Here is a 16,971-nt window from a genome sequence, read left to right on the forward strand (position 1 = left end):
GGCACCTAGACGTCCGCTCAGCAGAGGGGGGTGAGGGTCGGTAAATCAGTAACCCGCTGAGCACACAGGGCCTTTTGTCCCGCTCCGTCCAAAGAGCACCCTGGCCGCGGAGCTGGTTACTCATTGCCCACCCGGGCGGGGGCGGGCCGGCTGTCCCTGCCAGCTCCCTCTCGGGACCCGCCGACTCGCACCTCCCGCCGGGGTGGCTGGGTAGGGGTGGAGGGGGGAGAGCGGGCTGGTCCCTAGGCTGCAGGACCGTCTGCGCGCGCTGCGTAGATCTGAGGAAGCTGCGGCTCCGAGAGGTGCAGCCTTTTGCCCTGGGTCCCTCAGCGCTTAAGTCTGGGAGGCTGGAGAAGAAACCAGGACTGCCTGATACCAGATCAGGCCCCGCGACCCCGCCTGCCTGTCTGCCGCCACACATGTGATCCAACTGAGGGTCCTGAGGGTCTAAGGTCAGGGCAGAAGAGGGTGGGAATAAAATCCCCAGGCCTCCCTACCCCACTCCCAACCCAACCAGTGCAGGCAGAGAGCTGCCCTCCCTTACGGAAGTGGGACTGGGGGCTGGAGGGAGGGGTCCTGTTAATAGGGAAGGGAAGACCTTGGAAGCTGACTGTGTGCAGAGACAGTGGCTCCTAAGCTAGGTGGAGTAAAAAAATGTAGGGTCCAGAGGCATGGACAACAGAGCAGGCATACCCAATTTTGAAAGGCAGTCTCTCCTCAGTGCTGAAGAGGCTGAAGGGGCCAGATTGTGTGGCCAAAGAGATTGACTGGATAAACAGCCAGGACTGGATCCAGCTGGACGCAGGCAGACATTAAAGACTTGTAAGCTGGGGGAGTTGTATGTGTCACATAGTGGCTTTGTAATTTTTTTAAAAAAAATATTTTATTTATTTATACAAGGACTGGGGTACAGGTCAGAGGCACGGGAGGGTGAGAGAATTCACCAGAGCCAGAGCGGGGAGCATAACAGGCAGGCGGACCGAAGACACTGCAGAGGGGAGCAGCGGGCGAGGCTGCCGACAGCTTCACTGTGCGGCTCTCCACCCTCTGCGCCACCGGGGAGGCCCTGGATGTGTAATTTTTAAAGCTCTGCTGGAAAGTGGAGGCCAGTGAAGCCTGGGATTTGTTTGCAAATGTTCATGTAAGAGGTGACCATGCCTCGCCTGCATCTGAGGAGGGGAGGTTGGGTAGGAGAGGGAGCGAAGAGGCAACCATGAGGAAAGGGGGAAGGAGTGAAGAAGGGATGGTGGAGAGGATGGGTTTGTGGGCAGCCCAGAGAGCAGATAGTTTGAAGGAAGAAATGATGACTCCGGCGAGGAGAAGCTAATTGCCCCTGAGCCAGTCCTGGATGGAGGGCAGTGGCTGAGGAGAGAGGAGCAGTGCATTTCCTGGACAAGGTAGGTCCGGAGACACAGGGCAGCCTAGCTTACTCAGCCAAGGTAACAACCCTGGGAATTAGCTGATCACCCTCTTCCCCTGCCCTAGACGAAGTTGTTTTGAGTATTCTTGGTGGCATTTGGAGGAGGGTAATCAGATGGGTGTGTCCATCACACCTGACCAGGCACACACTGGAACCAGATGTGACTGACCGAGGGGAGAGCCAGGGCTACAGTCATGAGGAGAGTTCAGGGAGGACATTCCAATGTCGTGTATGCCCACATACATTTCTTGCTTATCCTGCAAAGCTGTGCTATGAGGACAGTAAGTAGCCCAGAGAGGGAAAGGGACTTGCAAGTTGGTAAGAGACAGGATTTGAACTTGGCTCTGTTGGACACAAAAGCCTGTGTTGCCTCAGATGAAGCTGTGGGGGGCACAGAAAGCAGAGCAATCTGTCAGAATGAGGAAGAACTTCTGTTGGACACGCGCTACCCTGTTAGTACTGAGCGCCCTGCTGCTGGAGGTATCCAGAGTTGCTATAAGGACTGGGGGGGGGGGCAGGGGGGCAGGGCGTGGAGGTCAGATCAGATAACATCCAGATGGTGAAGTTTGGCCATGTATTATATTTCAAATCTTTTCTTTTTTGACTCCTCAGCAATAAATTCATTTATTCAGCAAAAAATAAATTATGTGTGCTGAGAGTGAGCAGAAGCTATGTCTCTGTTCTCTGCTTTCCTCTGAGGAAAGAATCCCAGAACTGCCCTTTCTGTGAACTCGTGCCAGGGTCTCAGCGGGACCAAGGAGAGGAAGCCCAACCCACCCCCTGTGCACAACCTACTGTGGTTTGGTGCCTTGGTCTCCAGCAACTTCAGAGCTGCTTTCAGTCTCTGCCCTGCTGCTGCCTGGCAGGGGGCAGGAGGTCTTGGACAAGTCTGCAGACCATTTCCTGTCTCAGTTTCCTCATCTGCAAAATAGGGGGATAGTACCAGCATGCGCATGTGATAGGAGCTCTTCTCTTCCTCCCCCTTTTGTAGGAAAGCCTTTGGCAGAAGCCCAGCCTGGGTGCCTTTGAACAGCAGCAGGAAGGAGATGCGGCTGCTGTTGGCCCTATTGGGGGTCTTGCTGGGGGTGCCCAGGCCTCCAGCTTTGTCCTTTGAGGCCTCTGAGGAAATGGAGCTGGGTATGGCCTTTAAGGTGGGAGAGGATGGTAGGGGTGGGCACTGGAGGGGGCTGCTGGCCAAGCAAAACTGGAAAGGGTCCTGCCCAGGTTCAGAAGAAGTGGCAGCAGGGCTCAGGGTCCAACCATTGAGAATCAGTGTCTGGCTCTCAGCAACCATCCAAATATCTCTGTGTCCATGAGAGAGGATTGGCATTGCAGGGCACAGGGCCCTCGTTGGGCTGCAGAGCTGGTGGTGAGCCGTTTGTCTGTGTGTGTGTGTGTGTGTGTGTGCACCGCGCGTGTGTATGTGTGTGTGTGAGCACACTTGGGTATGTGCCTTGGGGAAGCTATATAGCATGTGTGGTGTATTTGCTGGGTGTCTGATGTGCCCCCAGGGTATGACATGTGTCTGTGTGTGGCACCTATAGCATGTGAAGTGTGTGTATATCTGTCTTAGGCAGCGGCATGTCCAACCCAGCATGTGTGTGATGTGCACCAGTGGTGTGATATTTGCCCTGTGTGTAGTATCTGGCATGTGATTATGTGTATTGAGGACCAACAGATGTCCAGCATGTGATGTGAGATGCTTGTGCCCTGCATGTGCAGTTGTGTTCTCTGTATGCAGGAGATTGTGGAACTCACTCACCTGTCCTTGGCCCACAGAGCCCTGTCTGGCCCCTAGCCCAGAGCAGCAAGAGCAAGAGCTGACAATGGCCCAAGGACAGGCTGTGCGGCTGTGCTGTGGACAGGCTGAGCGTAGTGGCCACTGGTACAAGGAGGGCAGTCGCCTGGCACATACTGGCAGAGTACGAGGCTGGAGAGGACGCTTGGAAATCGCCAGCCTTCTACCCCAGGATGCAGGCCACTACCTCTGCCTGGCATGGGGCTCTATGCTTGTCCTGCACAATGTCACCTTGATTGTGGATGGTAAGGTCTGGCAGGGGCTGCGGGGGCCTGGGAGAGAAGCCCCTGGTTCTAGACCTTAGATGCTTCTTTTTGTCCCTGACATAGACTCCTCAACCTCCAGCAATGGTGATAAAGACCCCAACGTCCACAGGGACCCCTCAAATGGGCATATTTACCCCCAGCAAGGTCAGTATGAGTCCACAAGGATTTATTTCCCTGAGAAGAGACCTGTATGAAAGCAGGTGTTCATCCTGGAGCACTAAGTTCTCCCAACACCCCCGCTTCAGCACCCTACTGGACACACCCTCAGCGCATGGAGAAGAAACTACATGCAGTGCCTGCTGGGAACACTGTCAAGTTCCGCTGTCCAGCTGCAGGCAACCCCATGCCCACCATCCGCTGGCTCAAGGATGGACAGGACTTCCATGGGGAGCATCGCATTGGAGGCATTCGTGTGAGTCTCCGGGTTCCAGGGCCATCTGCTCCTCCATTTTCACTCTCCCCTCCATCCTCTCCTAGCTATCAGATCCACAGTTCCTTCCCTCATGAGGAAGGCGGTGCTAGACTGGCAGTGCTAGACTGTGGACCTGGACAGATCTGGTGCAAGTTCCTTCTCTGCCACTTTCCAGCCACTGACAACTTCTCTGACAAGCAACTCCATTTGTAAAGTGAGAAGGCTCACTGACCAGCAGATATCAGTAAGTTTTAGCAGCTCATTCACTGCAGGGACAACCCGCAGGGTGAGTTGTACGTCGTAGAGGAAGATGAGACTCAAAGAGACAAAGACCATCTCCAGGTAGCACAGCTAGGAAGAGAAAGTTAAAACTCAAAGACTCAAACCCAAGGCTCAGATATTTGATGTTTTCTGCTTCTCCCAAGGTCCTTGTCCTTGGCCTGACCTCCCCAGCACCTAGAAAGCTTGGGAAGACCCAAATGGGCAGGATCTGGCCTCATGCCCTGGCCCCCAGGGTTGCCATGGGTTGGTGACTCCTCATGGACTTTTCCCTCACCCCCAGCTACGCCATCAGCACTGGAGCCTGGTGATGGAGAGCGTGGTGCCCTCGGATCGTGGCACGTATACCTGCCTGGTGGAAAACTCTATGGGTAGCATCCGCTACAGCTATCTCCTGGATGTGCTGGGTGAGCGGATGGGCAGGCGAGGGCTGGGGGCCCTGACTCTGCCCTAGTTGGGGCCCAGTCTGGGAGACAGTCTTAGCTGACTCCAGCTGCTCAGAATGTCCAGGTGGGTCAGGGGGAAGTTCAGGGAATAATGTGGACCTAGAAGAGCAGGGGTTGATTGAGAAGAAAACTGTGAAAGACATGGGCAGAGGCTACAGGCTGAGGTCTAAAAACAATGCATTTGTGGGGAGTTGTGTGCCTGGGGTTTGAATGCTCGCCTGAGTTGGTGTCCTTGCCCCCAAAGGCAATAGGGAGCCATGGAATGTTTAATCAGGCTAAACGATGGACAAGTAAGGTCTGAGCTGGTATCAGGAGTAAAGCCTGGGAGCTGGGTGGTGGCTGGAGGCAGGTGACCAGGGTACTTCTGTGGGTGCCACTGGTCAAGGTTGACGGCTCGGCCCGGCCCCCAGAGCGGTCCCCGCATCGGCCCATCCTGCACGCGGGGCTCCCTGCCAACACCACAGCTGTGGCAGGCAGCGACGTGGAGTTGCTGTGCAAGGTGTACAGCGACGCCCAGCCCCACATCCAGTGGTTGAAGCACATCGTCATCAACGGCAGCAGCTTCGGCGCTGACGGCTTTCCTTACGTGCAAGTCCTGAAGGTCCAGTCCCTGCTGGCACCTGCTCCCTACCCTTCTCCCACAGGGCGGGAAGGGTGGTGCCTGCTCCCCTCCTGGCCACAGTGTGGCCCAGGCCCTGCTATGCCCCTGAGTCTATCTCCTCTTCTCAGACAGCAGACATCAATAGCTCAGAGGTGGAGGTCCTGTACCTGCGGAACGTTTCTGCCGAGGACGCAGGCGAGTACACCTGCCTGGCAGGCAACTCCATCGGCCTTTCCTACCAGTCGGCATGGCTCACAGTGCTGTCAGGTGAGCCCCAAGGGGTCCAAAGGAGGCTGCAGGATCCTGCTGTGATATGTTAGGTGGATGGTCTCCCTTGGCCTCTGGGCTCCAGGCGTGGGACATGGCATGTGGATTTGTGCGTTGAATTCTACATGCAGTCATCCCTCTGTGGGTCCACATGTGACTGTTAGTGCTACCCTCTGGGATATGGGCATGAGGGACTGGGTATAACGTAGCTATTTTGGTGTGTGTCCCTCTGTATGTTGGGGTTGTATGTGCCCATATCAGTGGGTGTGGGGCCAAGCCCTGTGACTACTAAACAGCCAGTTATCTGTGTGTGTGTGTGTCCATCTGTGGGCAGAGGAGGACCTTGCATGGACAGCGGCAGTGCCTGAGGTCAGGTACACAGACATCGTCCTGTATGCACTGGGCTCTCTGGCTTTAGTTGTGCTCCTGCTGCTGGCCGGGCTGTACCGTGGGCAGCTGCTCCAAGGCCAGCACCCCCGCCAGCCAGCCACTGTGCAGAAGTTGTCCCGCTTCCCTCTGGCCCGACAGGTACCATTCCATCCTTCTCTCCCATATTCCCTCCTGTGTACTGAGACTTTCGGCTCCAATAGGCCAACCAAGTCTCCCACTTTGCAGTTCTCTCTGGAGTCAGGTTCCTTGGCCAAGTCCAGTTTGTCTCTGGTGCGAGGTGTCCGTCTCTCCTCCAGTGGCCCCCCATTGCTCGCTGGCCTTGTGAGTGTAGATCTACCTCTTGACCCGCTGTGGGAATTTCCCCGGGACAGGTAGGCTGAGCAGTATGAGGATGAGGGTGCAAGCTCCAGGCAGGTATGAGGCCCTGGCATCAGAGTTCTGGGCTTTCTCCATTTCCAGGCTGGTGCTTGGGAAACCCCTAGGCGAGGGGTGCTTTGGACAGGTAGTCCGTGCAGAGGCCTTCGGTATGGATCCTAATCGGCCCGACCAAGCCAGCACCGTGGCTGTCAAGATGCTCAAGGGTGAGTGTGTCAGCCTGGGGGAGACGCCATGGCCTTGGGACTAACAGCAGGGGCTCATGGTGCTAATGAGTGAGCACTGGGGGCCAAGAGAGGCTGCTGGACTCCAGCCTGGGACCTGGGGCCCAACTCTGCTACTGACCCTCGCAAGTCACTTCTGAGCCTCAGTTTCCCCATGTGTCGACTGAGTAAAGAGTCCCCACCTTCCAGCCCTTAATTCCCAGGAGGAGCCTGGTGCATTATATCTTAACTATGGAGGTGATAATGACTACAAAGATATGGGGTGACGGATTTGGTACCTCCCTGTCAGTTGTGACCTCAAATAACCTTGTTAGCCTCAAAGGCCCTCCATCTCATTCTCCTTGATTGCCACCCCCCAGTGACACCCTCAGCTTCCCCCAGGCTTTTTTCAGATCTGTCCCCATGTCCACCATTATAAGAAAACAGGTCTTCTACTTAAGTGCCATCCTACTCCCAAGCAGCAACCCCAAGATGCTCAGGGCACACCTGAGACCCATCATCAGGCCTCTTGCTGCTGTCCCCCATCCCTCTCCACAAGAGTGACCCAAGTAGCTGTTCTGCTCCCCCCTTTCCCCTCTGCACAGCTGGGGCCACCTGGCACTTTCTGGGAGGCAAAGATTGAGAAATGTTCATTGTGAGATCCAATGGGGAGGTTTTATCATTGGCCCAGAGCCACAGATCAGTTCTAGGGCCTAGGTCTTTGTCCTCTGCCTTCTCAAAAGAATCTGAAGCCATTTCTTCCTGACCTTTCCTAGCTGCACGCTGCTGGCAGCTTTCTGAATTCCCTACCTAGATGGACTCCAGGCCTGATCAGAGGGACCTTGGGGAGCCAGCCCGCTTCCCGCCCCCAGGAACCCACACTTGACCCAGGGACTAATGCCATGCCCTCCAGACAGAACTTCCTTCCTGTTCAGAGCTCTGCCCTCTGCCCTGCTTCTTGGTCCCATTCTGTCAGGAATAGCCTTGACCTTATGGCATCTTTGCAATTGCTAGGAGAGGTAGGGTGTGACTTTTTGTCCCATTTCACACAAGAGGAACCAAGTTAGGAGACTTCCTCCCTCCCTCCCTCCCTCCTCTTCCCTCTCTCCCTCCCTCCCTCTCTATAACTCAGAGGAATAGGTTCAAGAGACTTTTTCAAGGCTACACAGGCTCGCAAGGATTCAGGTATGATGCTGTCCCCTACCCAGAGGACTCCTTGGTTTAGTCACCTTGGCTGTTGTCCTTGCAGATAATGCCTCTGACAAGGACTTGGCAGACCTGGTCTCTGAGATGGAGGTGATGAAGCTGATTGGCCGACATAAGAACATTATCAATCTGCTGGGAGTCTGCACCCAGGAAGGTGGGATGGGGTGGGGTTAGGGGTGCGGGTGGTTGGTACACGGAGCCACAGCCCCAGCAGCTTCTATGTACCCCTCTTGACACAGGGCCCCTGTATGTGATTGTGGAGTGCGCCGCCAAAGGAAACCTGCGGGAGTTCCTGCGGGCCCGCCGCCCCCCAGGCCCCGACCTCAGCCCTGACGGGCCTCGGAGCAGTGAAGGGCCACTCTCTTTCCCTGCCCTGGTCTCTTGCGCCTACCAGGTGGCTCGAGGCATGCAGTATCTGGAGTCTCGGAAGGTAAGGGCTGTGTTAACACTCTGGACCCTTCCAACTAATCCATCGCCACACTTTCATGGCCTTGGCATTAAAGGTCTCCAGCTTCTCCTTTCTCCCCTTTATACCCTGTCTGAGTGTCCCCAAGTCTTTCCATGTACAGTTGACATGGTATGTTCCCATTACTTCCTTTCACAGGTGTGCAGAGCAAGGGAGGAGGTGATAGAGAGGGTGTGGGCTTTAAAAGTTGGAGCACTTAGGGCCTCCCCGGTGGCACAGTGGATTGAGCGCAGCGCTGTGAAGCTGTCCACAGCCTCTGCAGCGCAGGTTTGGTTCCTGGCCGTCCAGGGAGATACCCACATGGTGCAGCAGATCTCTCCTGTCTTGCCCACTGCTCCCCTCATCAGTGTTTTCGATCCATCTGCCTGTTCTGTTTCCTGCTCTGTCTCTTGTGAATTCTCTCACCCTCCCGCGCCTCTGACCTGTACCCTAGTTCTTACATAAATAAAGTAAATCTTTAAAAAAGATAATAAAGTTGGAGGACTTAGGTTCCCCTTTCTGAATTTTGACTTCCTCATCTATAAAATGGGTACATGATCCCTGCCCTCAGTGCATTCACCGGGACCTGGCTGCCCGCAATGTGCTGGTGACCGAGGACAACGTGATGAAGATTGCTGACTTTGGGCTGGCCCGTGGTGTCCACCATATTGACTACTACAAGAAAACCAGCAATGTGAGGGGAGCAGGGCAGAGCCAGATAGGGGGCGGGGGGTACTTGGACCTCTTGATCCGGCACCAATGCCCCCTCTCCGTCCAGGGCCGCCTGCCTGTCAAATGGATGGCACCTGAGGCCTTATTTGACCGAGTCTATACACACCAGAGTGATGTGTGAGTCCCAGAAGCTGGGGTTTGGGGTGTCTGTGGCCAAGATTGTCCTACCCCACAGAAAGGGAAAAGCACTTGCCCAGGGTCACACAGTTGTGGGACCTGAATGTGACCAGATTAAAAAAAAAAACCCCAATCCCCACTCCTGTGATGCTTGTGGGTCCCCCCCCCCATACCAGCCTCAAGAGTGGGTAGCCAACCTGTGCTCTGCTGAGCCCCCATCCTGCCTCCAGGTGGTCATTTGGGATCCTGCTGTGGGAGATATTCACCCTTGGGGGCTCCCCGTACCCTGGCATCCCCGTGGAGGAGCTGTTCTCACTGCTGCGGGAGGGACATCGAATGGACCGGCCTCCAAACTGCCCCCCAGAACTGTGAGGCTTCATCCGCCCCACTCTCCCTTTCCTGTCCCCATCCTCTACTCTCCACTTGACCTCAGAGTCTGGCCCTGGGGACTCACCAGCATTGACTCAAAAAGTTGCTAAAGCTGCCACCTCCTCAGCCCAGGTGAGGAGGTTCTGGTCTGGCTTCTGTGCCCTTCCATAGAATCACCCCACTTGCCCCTTTTGACACAATGCACCCAAGGCCCAGAGACCTCCCCCAGAGTCCCTCCAGTGCTCCCCTTACCCCAACTTTCAGGATCCCTCTGACCCTACACCTCACCTCTCACAGGTATGGACTGATGCGTGAGTGCTGGCATGCGGCACCCTCTCAGAGGCCCACTTTCAAACAGCTAGTGGAGGCACTGGACAAGGTCCTGCTGGCCGTCTCCGAAGAGGTACTGCTCCCCTCCTGCCCCATGACTTCCTTCTCCTGCTCCCCTCTGGGCCTTCTCCTTGCTGACTACCAGGACTGACCAGCCCTGTTCCCTGCAGTACCTGGATCTTCGCCTGACCTTTGGACCCTACTCACCAACTGGTGGGGACTCCAGTAGCACCTGCTCCTCCAATGACTCTGTCTTCAGCCTCGATCTGCTGCCACTGGGATCCAGCTCCTTCCCCTTCCCCAAAGTGCAAACATGAGCAGGAGCATGAGATTATGTGGGCCACCAGACCCAACCAGAAACCTTAGACCTCCTGGCTCAGCAGCAACCTGGCAGTGTTTGACCTCGGCAGCCCCAGGCACTGACCTCAGGGTGCTGAAAGGTTCTGCTTTGGGGAGGTCTGTCTCAGCCTACTTGAGGTTTCCTGCTCTGGTCTTGGGTTTCAACCCGTGACAAGGCCCTTAGCCCTGGGAGTTATGGCCCCAGGGTTCTAGAAGTCTGAGTGTTAGGGTTCTGCTTGGGACTTAGCATACTTAGCATTCAGCCCTTGTTCCCGGGGTCTGGCTGGACATGGCTGCAGGACTTTCCTAAACCTCTTGCTTCCCTACACTAGCTGAGAGATCTGGCAGTCTAGAATCTCCTCTCCTAAGGCCTTCCCACCTCCCCTCTGCTGCTTGTCCCAACATCTTGGCTGAAGGAGCATTGGCCTGTGCTCCTGGCTGAAAGGCTGGAAGCCTGCCGAAAACAGAGAAGCAAATGGCCTTTTATAAATTATTATTATTTTTTTTTTTGAAGTAAACCTCTGTGTGCCTGGTGTCTTCCCTGCAGCAAATGAAGAGCAAATAAGGTGGAGGGATCCCCCAAACTGGGATGCTGCCGAGTGACACAAACTGAAAGTTCTCTGTCAAGTTTTAGGGTTGTATTCACCTCAAGCTAGCTCCAGATGGACCAAGTTCTATGCAGCACTCTTGCTCAGTCTGTCTTTCTGGTACCATCTTGCGTATGTGATGGTGTGAAGTGAGCCAGGGTAATTCATGGGCAGAGACCACAGCTCCATCCACTGTAGAGATACCAGTGCCCTCTGCACATGCATGAATGTGTCCTGTGACTGTCCCCAGGGAAGCTGGCAACACCCCTCCCCCCATCTGCTGAGCTGACCGTTAACACAGCATGAAAGCCTGAAACCCAGCCTCAGGGCTGCAGCCTGCTCCCACGCTCTGCCTCTGTCTGGGGGCTCATGGAGCCATGCCCAACCCGCCTCACCCTGGCCAGTCTCCCAGGCAGCAGCTGGTTGCCGCCTGGCTGGGCTGCAGCTGTCCCTGCCTGCCTGGTCCTCCGCTGGGGATGTTGACATGGCCCTATTCTCAGACACCCTCCTTGGGGGCAAGTGGGAGGGGGGTGATCAGGATCCAGGCCTCTGAGCCTGGAATCTTCCCTGGCTCCATCCCTGAAGTATGTATTGCTTTTAGCCCCTAAGCCCCAGAATTGATAGGTGAGCATGCCTGACCCAGTGCCTGGTGCTTACCCTTTGTGGGAACCACCTGAATTGCCTCCCTAGCCCCCCAGGGGTTGGTGGTTGAAAATACAAAGGTTCAGGGCCTCCCCGGTGGCGCAGCGGTTGAGCGCTGGGTTGCGAAGCTGCCTGCGGACTCTGCGGCGCCGGTTCGATCCCCGGCTGCTCCCCGGCCACCAGAGGAGGGTCCCACATGGCGCTCAGACCTCTCCTGCCGCCCGCTGCTCCCCTCAGCAGTGTACTTTGGTCCTTCTGCCTGCTCTGCTCCCCGCTCTGGCTCTGGTGAATTCTCTCACCCTCCCGCACTTCTGACTGTACCCAGTGCATGTATAAACGAAAAACAAACGAACAAATAAATAAATAAAAAAAAACATGCCTCTATAAAAGAAAAAAAAAAAAAGAAAATACAAAGGTTCAGAAGGGATAGATATAGGAACCGGGGCTGGAGCTGCCCTGGAAGGCTGAGCAGCAGCTAATGGCCATGCTCCTCTCCCCACTCCTGGCCTCCCACCATGCACTCTAACTCACCATGTCCCCCACAAAACCACCTCCCCCAAGACGACCCCTCAGAAGGCACCAAGCCTAAAGTCAGGGAGTCGTCCCCAAACAATGACTTCCTCTCAGGTACCTGAGAGGACGGGATTTGAAGTCAGGAGTTTCAAATCCTATCATTTCCACTGTCCCTACTTTTTTGAACAGCATGAGTTTTTTTTTGGGGGGGGGGGGTTCGGGGAGGGTGCTCCTTCCCAGGGCAGGAGTTAAGCTGAAATGAATCTTGGGTGAACACGTTTGGGTGAGCACGTTTGATGCAGTGTTCACATGGATTATGCTGAGTGTTCTGAGAACTGGTGCTCCAATCTTAATAGGGACCCTAGTGCCCCCCACCCAACCCATGTTCTCCACCATCCCTTCCCTGATTCCCCTGCAGGTGGTTCTAGAAGCAGCTTCCAAAAGCAGGTCTTGGCCAATGTTCCTGCTCTATCTAAGGCCTCCCATTGTCTCCCTGGAGTCCCCAAACTTTCTGACTGACCCCCACTGTCACACTTAGAATCTCCCACTGAAGGTCACTGGCCAGTGATCATGTCCTTCACCAGCCCAGCCAATGGTAGGAGAGGCAGATCCTTCAGAGCCCACCTGGAAGGAAAGGGGTGAGAGGCTAGAATATAGTGTGTAAAGACAAAGAATGACTACTGAGCACCACTGTCCACTTTCCAACCATGAGCCACTGCCATGCCAGACTCAGTCACCCACCACTGTCCCTCACCACATCTTCACCAGGTCAATTATTTTTCCTCCTTAACGGTAGAGAAATGGAGATGTGATGGGCCAAGTCCCAAGGATGTAGCTTGAGTATCCCCCACCCTGCCAGGTTCTCAGCAGGTCCTGTGCATGTGGGAGACCAGTGCCAGTTCACTTGGAGTGACAGAGGCAGCTGCTGCCTGGCAGGTCTTGGGGACCAGGAGGAGCTCAGCTGCCCACCCAGTGCCCCCTCCCTGCCTGCATCCCTGGCAGGCATGCGCTTGCTGGGGCCCTTCCACATTCCTGATGTCCCATGTCAGAATGAGACAGATGCTGCTAATTCCCTTGAGCAAGCTTGGCTGCTCCATCGCCTCCCCCAGTCTGCTCCAGGCAGCTTGGCAGCAACTAGATATGGCCCCCTTGGTCTGCCTGAGTTCTGATCTCTGGGTGACTTTCTAACACTAGGGGAGCCTGTGGAGAAAGCCCTGGGTCATCTCTGACTCTGCCACTTGTTTGTTGCGTGTGTCTGTTAGGACTCTGATAGCAGCAAGAGAGAGAACGCCACTCCAGTCACTGAAACTGCAGCCAAGGACAGAAGACTGCTGGGAGGGAATCCATACCTGGGAAAGAGGGTGAGGTTGTCTACAGTGTGGGCAGCTCCCATCTCTAAGCGTTCCCCTCTCTGAGCCTGAAGCTTGGGGAATAAGGACGCCGCCTTGGAGCAGCTGTCGTGTGGGGATTAGAAGGAACTAGTCCCAGGGCTGACTGGCATGATCTCATTCCCTCAGGGCAGCCCATCCAAGAAGGCAATCGTGTCCCCATGGCCCAAATGAGGACACTGAGACTCAGAAAGTGGACATGGCTGGCCTGAGGTGACATGGGGCAAGTGGGTGAGTCGGCACTCAGGACCAGGTTCTCTGTCCCACCTCAGATTCAGTCCCACAGCCACAGTGGCTGGGTGGCTTCAAGGACCAGGAGAGGCTCTGGATTTGCACAAACCAGGAGACATCTCTTAATGGGAGATCCATGCATATGGACAAGCAGACAGTCACGGTGCCCAAGCACAGATGTGCTGGACCAAGTGCTCTGGGGTCTAGCTCTAGGACGCTCATGAGGAGTTTCTTCCTAGGGCGTGCCTCCTCCCCCCTCACCTGGCCAAACCCTTTAGATCTCATTCAAACTTCACTTCTTGGGGTGGCCTCCCCAGCCCCTTTCCCAGTTTGGGCCCTTTCATTTAGAGGCTCTCATCCTTGTAGAGAGGGGCACACTCTCAATCTGGGATGGGAGGGTTCTTCCTCCAAACTGTGAGCACCAGGGTGCAAGCACTGCTTTGACAGTTTTAGGTCCTCACGTAATGCCGTTGACAGGTTCTTGGAAACAGGTCCTTGAATAATGTCCTGGCCAAGATCAAAGTGGGCCGGGATTGTTTTTTTCTCATCAGCATTATAATGAAATGACTGTACAAAACATTATTCAAGCTTCTGCTGTAGTTGTGAGATTTGAGCATAAATCAGAAGCACCTAGAGGGCTTGGCTGGCTGGGCCCTTCCTTAGAATCTTGGGTAGGTTTGAAGTGGAGCCTAGAAATTTGCATTCCCCAGAGGTGCAGATGCTGTTGGTCTGGGGGCCACCCCGTGAGAACCATATTTAGAGGTATTACATGTTAATCCTGTAAACAACAGGAAAAAAAAAACCCTCCAGTGGCATGAAAGGTGGTTTTTTTTTTTTAAAGATTTTTTTACTCATGCATACAAGAACAAGGGTACAGGCTAGATGTGCGGGAGGGTGAGAGGATTCACCAGAGACAGAGCAGGGAGCAGAACAGGCAGACTGACTGAAATACAATGGGCGAGACAGTAGAGGTCTGCCGCGCCATGTGGGTATCTCCACTGCCGGCCGGGATTGAACTGGCACTGCAGAAGCTGTGGATAGCTTCACAGCACTGCGCTTAACCACCTGCACCACCAGGGAGGCCCACAAAAGGTTTTCAATGAAAAGCAACCCCATATTCCAGCTCTCCTCCTCAGAGGTAGATGTCCCCATTTCCTGAGACTTCTTGGCCTGCCTGCCCCCCATGCTTGTGTAGCTATTGATCAATTTAGCCATTTCTGCTCTTGCCCCCCAAATCGCTCCCAGGGCAGCACCAGCAGAAGTGAGGGAGGTGCAGGAAAATGTTGAATGAAGACCATGCCCAGTCTAGGCACTCAGGTGTGCACAGTTGGGCTGTCATGCCCATCCCTTCCCACACTCCCAGCCCCTAACCAGGAGCTCCCCTACCCTTCCACCTGCTGTAGGATTTAGTCTAATCCCTGACTATGCATGAGAGGCAGCTGCAGCTCTCTCTGGGGGGAGGGCTCCCCTCCAAAGGAAATTTTTTATTCTCTTGCTACCGAAATCTGACCTTCATAGGCACCTGGGCCCCATGGCTAAGGCCTGTCCCCAGTAAGTGGCTGAGGAGGGGAGGGCGTGAAATTGCCAACAGCTGAACTCACCCAGCCTTTCCCCACATCCTCTCCAACCCAGTCACTCAGTACATTCCACAGAGCCAGCCTCTTCCGGCCCCCCATGCCAACCTCACATTCTTGTGTTGGTCCTCGGGGCCCAGCCTGACCTGACCCTACTGATCTCACCACCTGGCCCTGTGGGATATGACTGTGCCTCTTGCAGTTCTCAAACCACCAGACCAATCTTTCAGCCTTGAGAATTTAGCTCAGTTATCCCCTCTTTCAGAAAGTCCAACTTGACTCCTACCTCTATGCATGACTAAAATGACCCTTCTATGTCTTTTAGTCCCACTCAGGGCAGGGGCCTCTTAGGTTCCACCTTTGAGAACTCAAAGGCCCAGTGTAGAGCAGGCCAAGGTAAGGCTTGTTGAATGACTGAATGACCTACCAATGGTAATAAAGCTCCCAACCAGGCCCCCAGGAAGTCAGAGGTTGCAGTTTTCTTTCCTAGGAGGCAGGGATGAGGGCCTGGCTGACAGGGCTATGACAGCAAGATCCATATTAAATAGCACAGCTATAGAGCCTTCAAAATTGGGTAGCTCTGAATCCTCGGGAACTGAAAGATTATTATTACTACTGAGGCTGAGAAGGGCTTCACCAACACGGTTGAGCTTCTGTCCCTGTGGGCATAGCCCCTTCCAAGTAGCCCCTGAAGAGCAATTAGAGATCAGTGATAGGGGGCACAGAATCCTCTGGAGCAGCACAGTCCAGTGGCACTTCCTGCTGTGAGGGCAATGTTCTGTGTCTATCCTATCTAATAGGGTTGCCACTAGCCACCTGTGGCTCGTGAGCACTTGAAATGTGGCCCATGCAACCAAGAAGTTGATTATTTTGTTTTAATTAATATAAATACAAATAGAAAGGGCTGTGTATTGACAGTAGCAGCCCCTTTGGGGCTGCTGTCCGTATATTGATGGGGCATTCTCTCCAGTTTACACAGCTGAGGGGCAATGCCAAGGCAGAATCAGTGTGCAAAGGGCACAGATGCCCGCACCAGCGGGGATGCAGGAGCTGGAGGCAGCAGGCAGAGTCACAAAGGTTGCTCTGGGGAGACGAATGAGGAGGCTAGAGTAGGACAGAGAGGGGACCTTTGTTTCTTTTTAATGTTGTACCTGTGGGTGCATTACTTATTTACAAAATTTCAAGATTTTTCTAGAAAAGAAAAAATACCAGAGAAAAGAAGTATCCCCTCTGAGAATACACCAGCTTCCAGAGATGCCTGGTCCAAACCTCAGGCCACATTGGAGTTCATTAGCTCCTCCAGGCCTCAGCACCCTTCCACACAGCCACGCTGATCTCCTGCCAGTCTCACACACTAGCCCAGGCTGGAATCAAGGTCTACCAGAAACATCCTGATCTGTGCTTCTACAGACTCCCTAAACTCCTTGAATACCTGTCCCCATCTAGTCCCCACCCCAGGGAATTTTTTTGTTTTTTTATTTCTCTATCACCTCAAGCTCATGAGACTCCAGGCCTTTGCATTTGCAGCTCTCTACCTGGAGTGCTAATTCCCTCTCTGGCTGGCTCTCAGAACAAAGGCCATGCCCTAAGAGTGGCCTCTTCTGACCAGGCTGGCTGAAGTCCTCTCTCTGTTATTCCATATTTTAGCCCCTTGTTTGTTTTCCTTTGCAATTACCTTATTTGTTCACTCTACTGGCTGCCACCTCACTAGGTGAACTTTTTTTTTTTTTTTAAGATTTATTTATTTATGCATTCAAGAGCTGGGGTGCAGGCCAGAGATGCAGGGTGGGCGGGGAGGCTGGGGGTAGAGGATTCACCAGAGACAGAGTGGGAAGCGGAACAGGTAGATTTACTGAAATCACTGCTGAGGGGGAGCAGTGGACGAGACAGGAGAGGTCTGCGGCGCCATATGGGTCACTTCCCTGGCCAGAGATGGAATTCGTGCTGTAGTGGCTGTGGATAGCTCCATAGTGCTGCATCTTAATGCCTTGCGCCACCAGGGATGCCCCACTCACTAGGTGAACTTTGAGAAGCCAAAGTG

The 16,971-nt window shown here is 54.4% G+C and overlaps 1 protein-coding gene across 3 annotated transcripts; it reads left to right on the top strand.

Moving 5' to 3' along the window:
• Nucleotides 1-2,436: 2,436 nt before the first annotated feature.
• Nucleotides 2,437-9,973, top strand: FGFR4 (fibroblast growth factor receptor 4; the record flags this gene model as incomplete). 3 transcript variants are annotated; one of them, XM_084244314.1, is made up of 17 exons in its annotated part: nt 2,437-2,557; nt 3,200-3,463; nt 3,548-3,628; nt 3,730-3,896; nt 4,459-4,582; nt 5,032-5,222; nt 5,351-5,489; nt 5,824-6,017; nt 6,105-6,250; nt 6,339-6,460; nt 7,707-7,817; nt 7,903-8,093; nt 8,680-8,802; nt 8,887-8,957; nt 9,188-9,325; nt 9,624-9,729; nt 9,827-9,973. In XM_084244314.1, the coding sequence occupies 17 exons, from the start codon at nt 2,467-2,469 to the stop codon at nt 9,971-9,973; spliced, it is 2,406 nt and encodes an 801-aa protein (XP_084100440.1). The 3 variants fall into 3 exon arrangements, with proteins under 3 accessions (XP_084100440.1, XP_084100441.1, XP_084100439.1); XM_084244315.1 differs by having other exon boundaries at nt 2,464-2,557; nt 3,200-3,456; nt 3,538-3,628; XM_084244313.1 differs by lacking the exon at nt 5,824-6,017 and having other exon boundaries at nt 2,467-2,557; nt 5,351-5,479; nt 6,018-6,250.
• Nucleotides 9,974-16,971: the final 6,998 nt, after the last annotated feature.

Source organism: Talpa europaea, assembly GCF_964194135.1.
Source record: "Talpa europaea genome assembly, chromosome: 9".
NCBI classification, from domain to species: domain Eukaryota; kingdom Metazoa; phylum Chordata; class Mammalia; order Eulipotyphla; family Talpidae; genus Talpa; species Talpa europaea.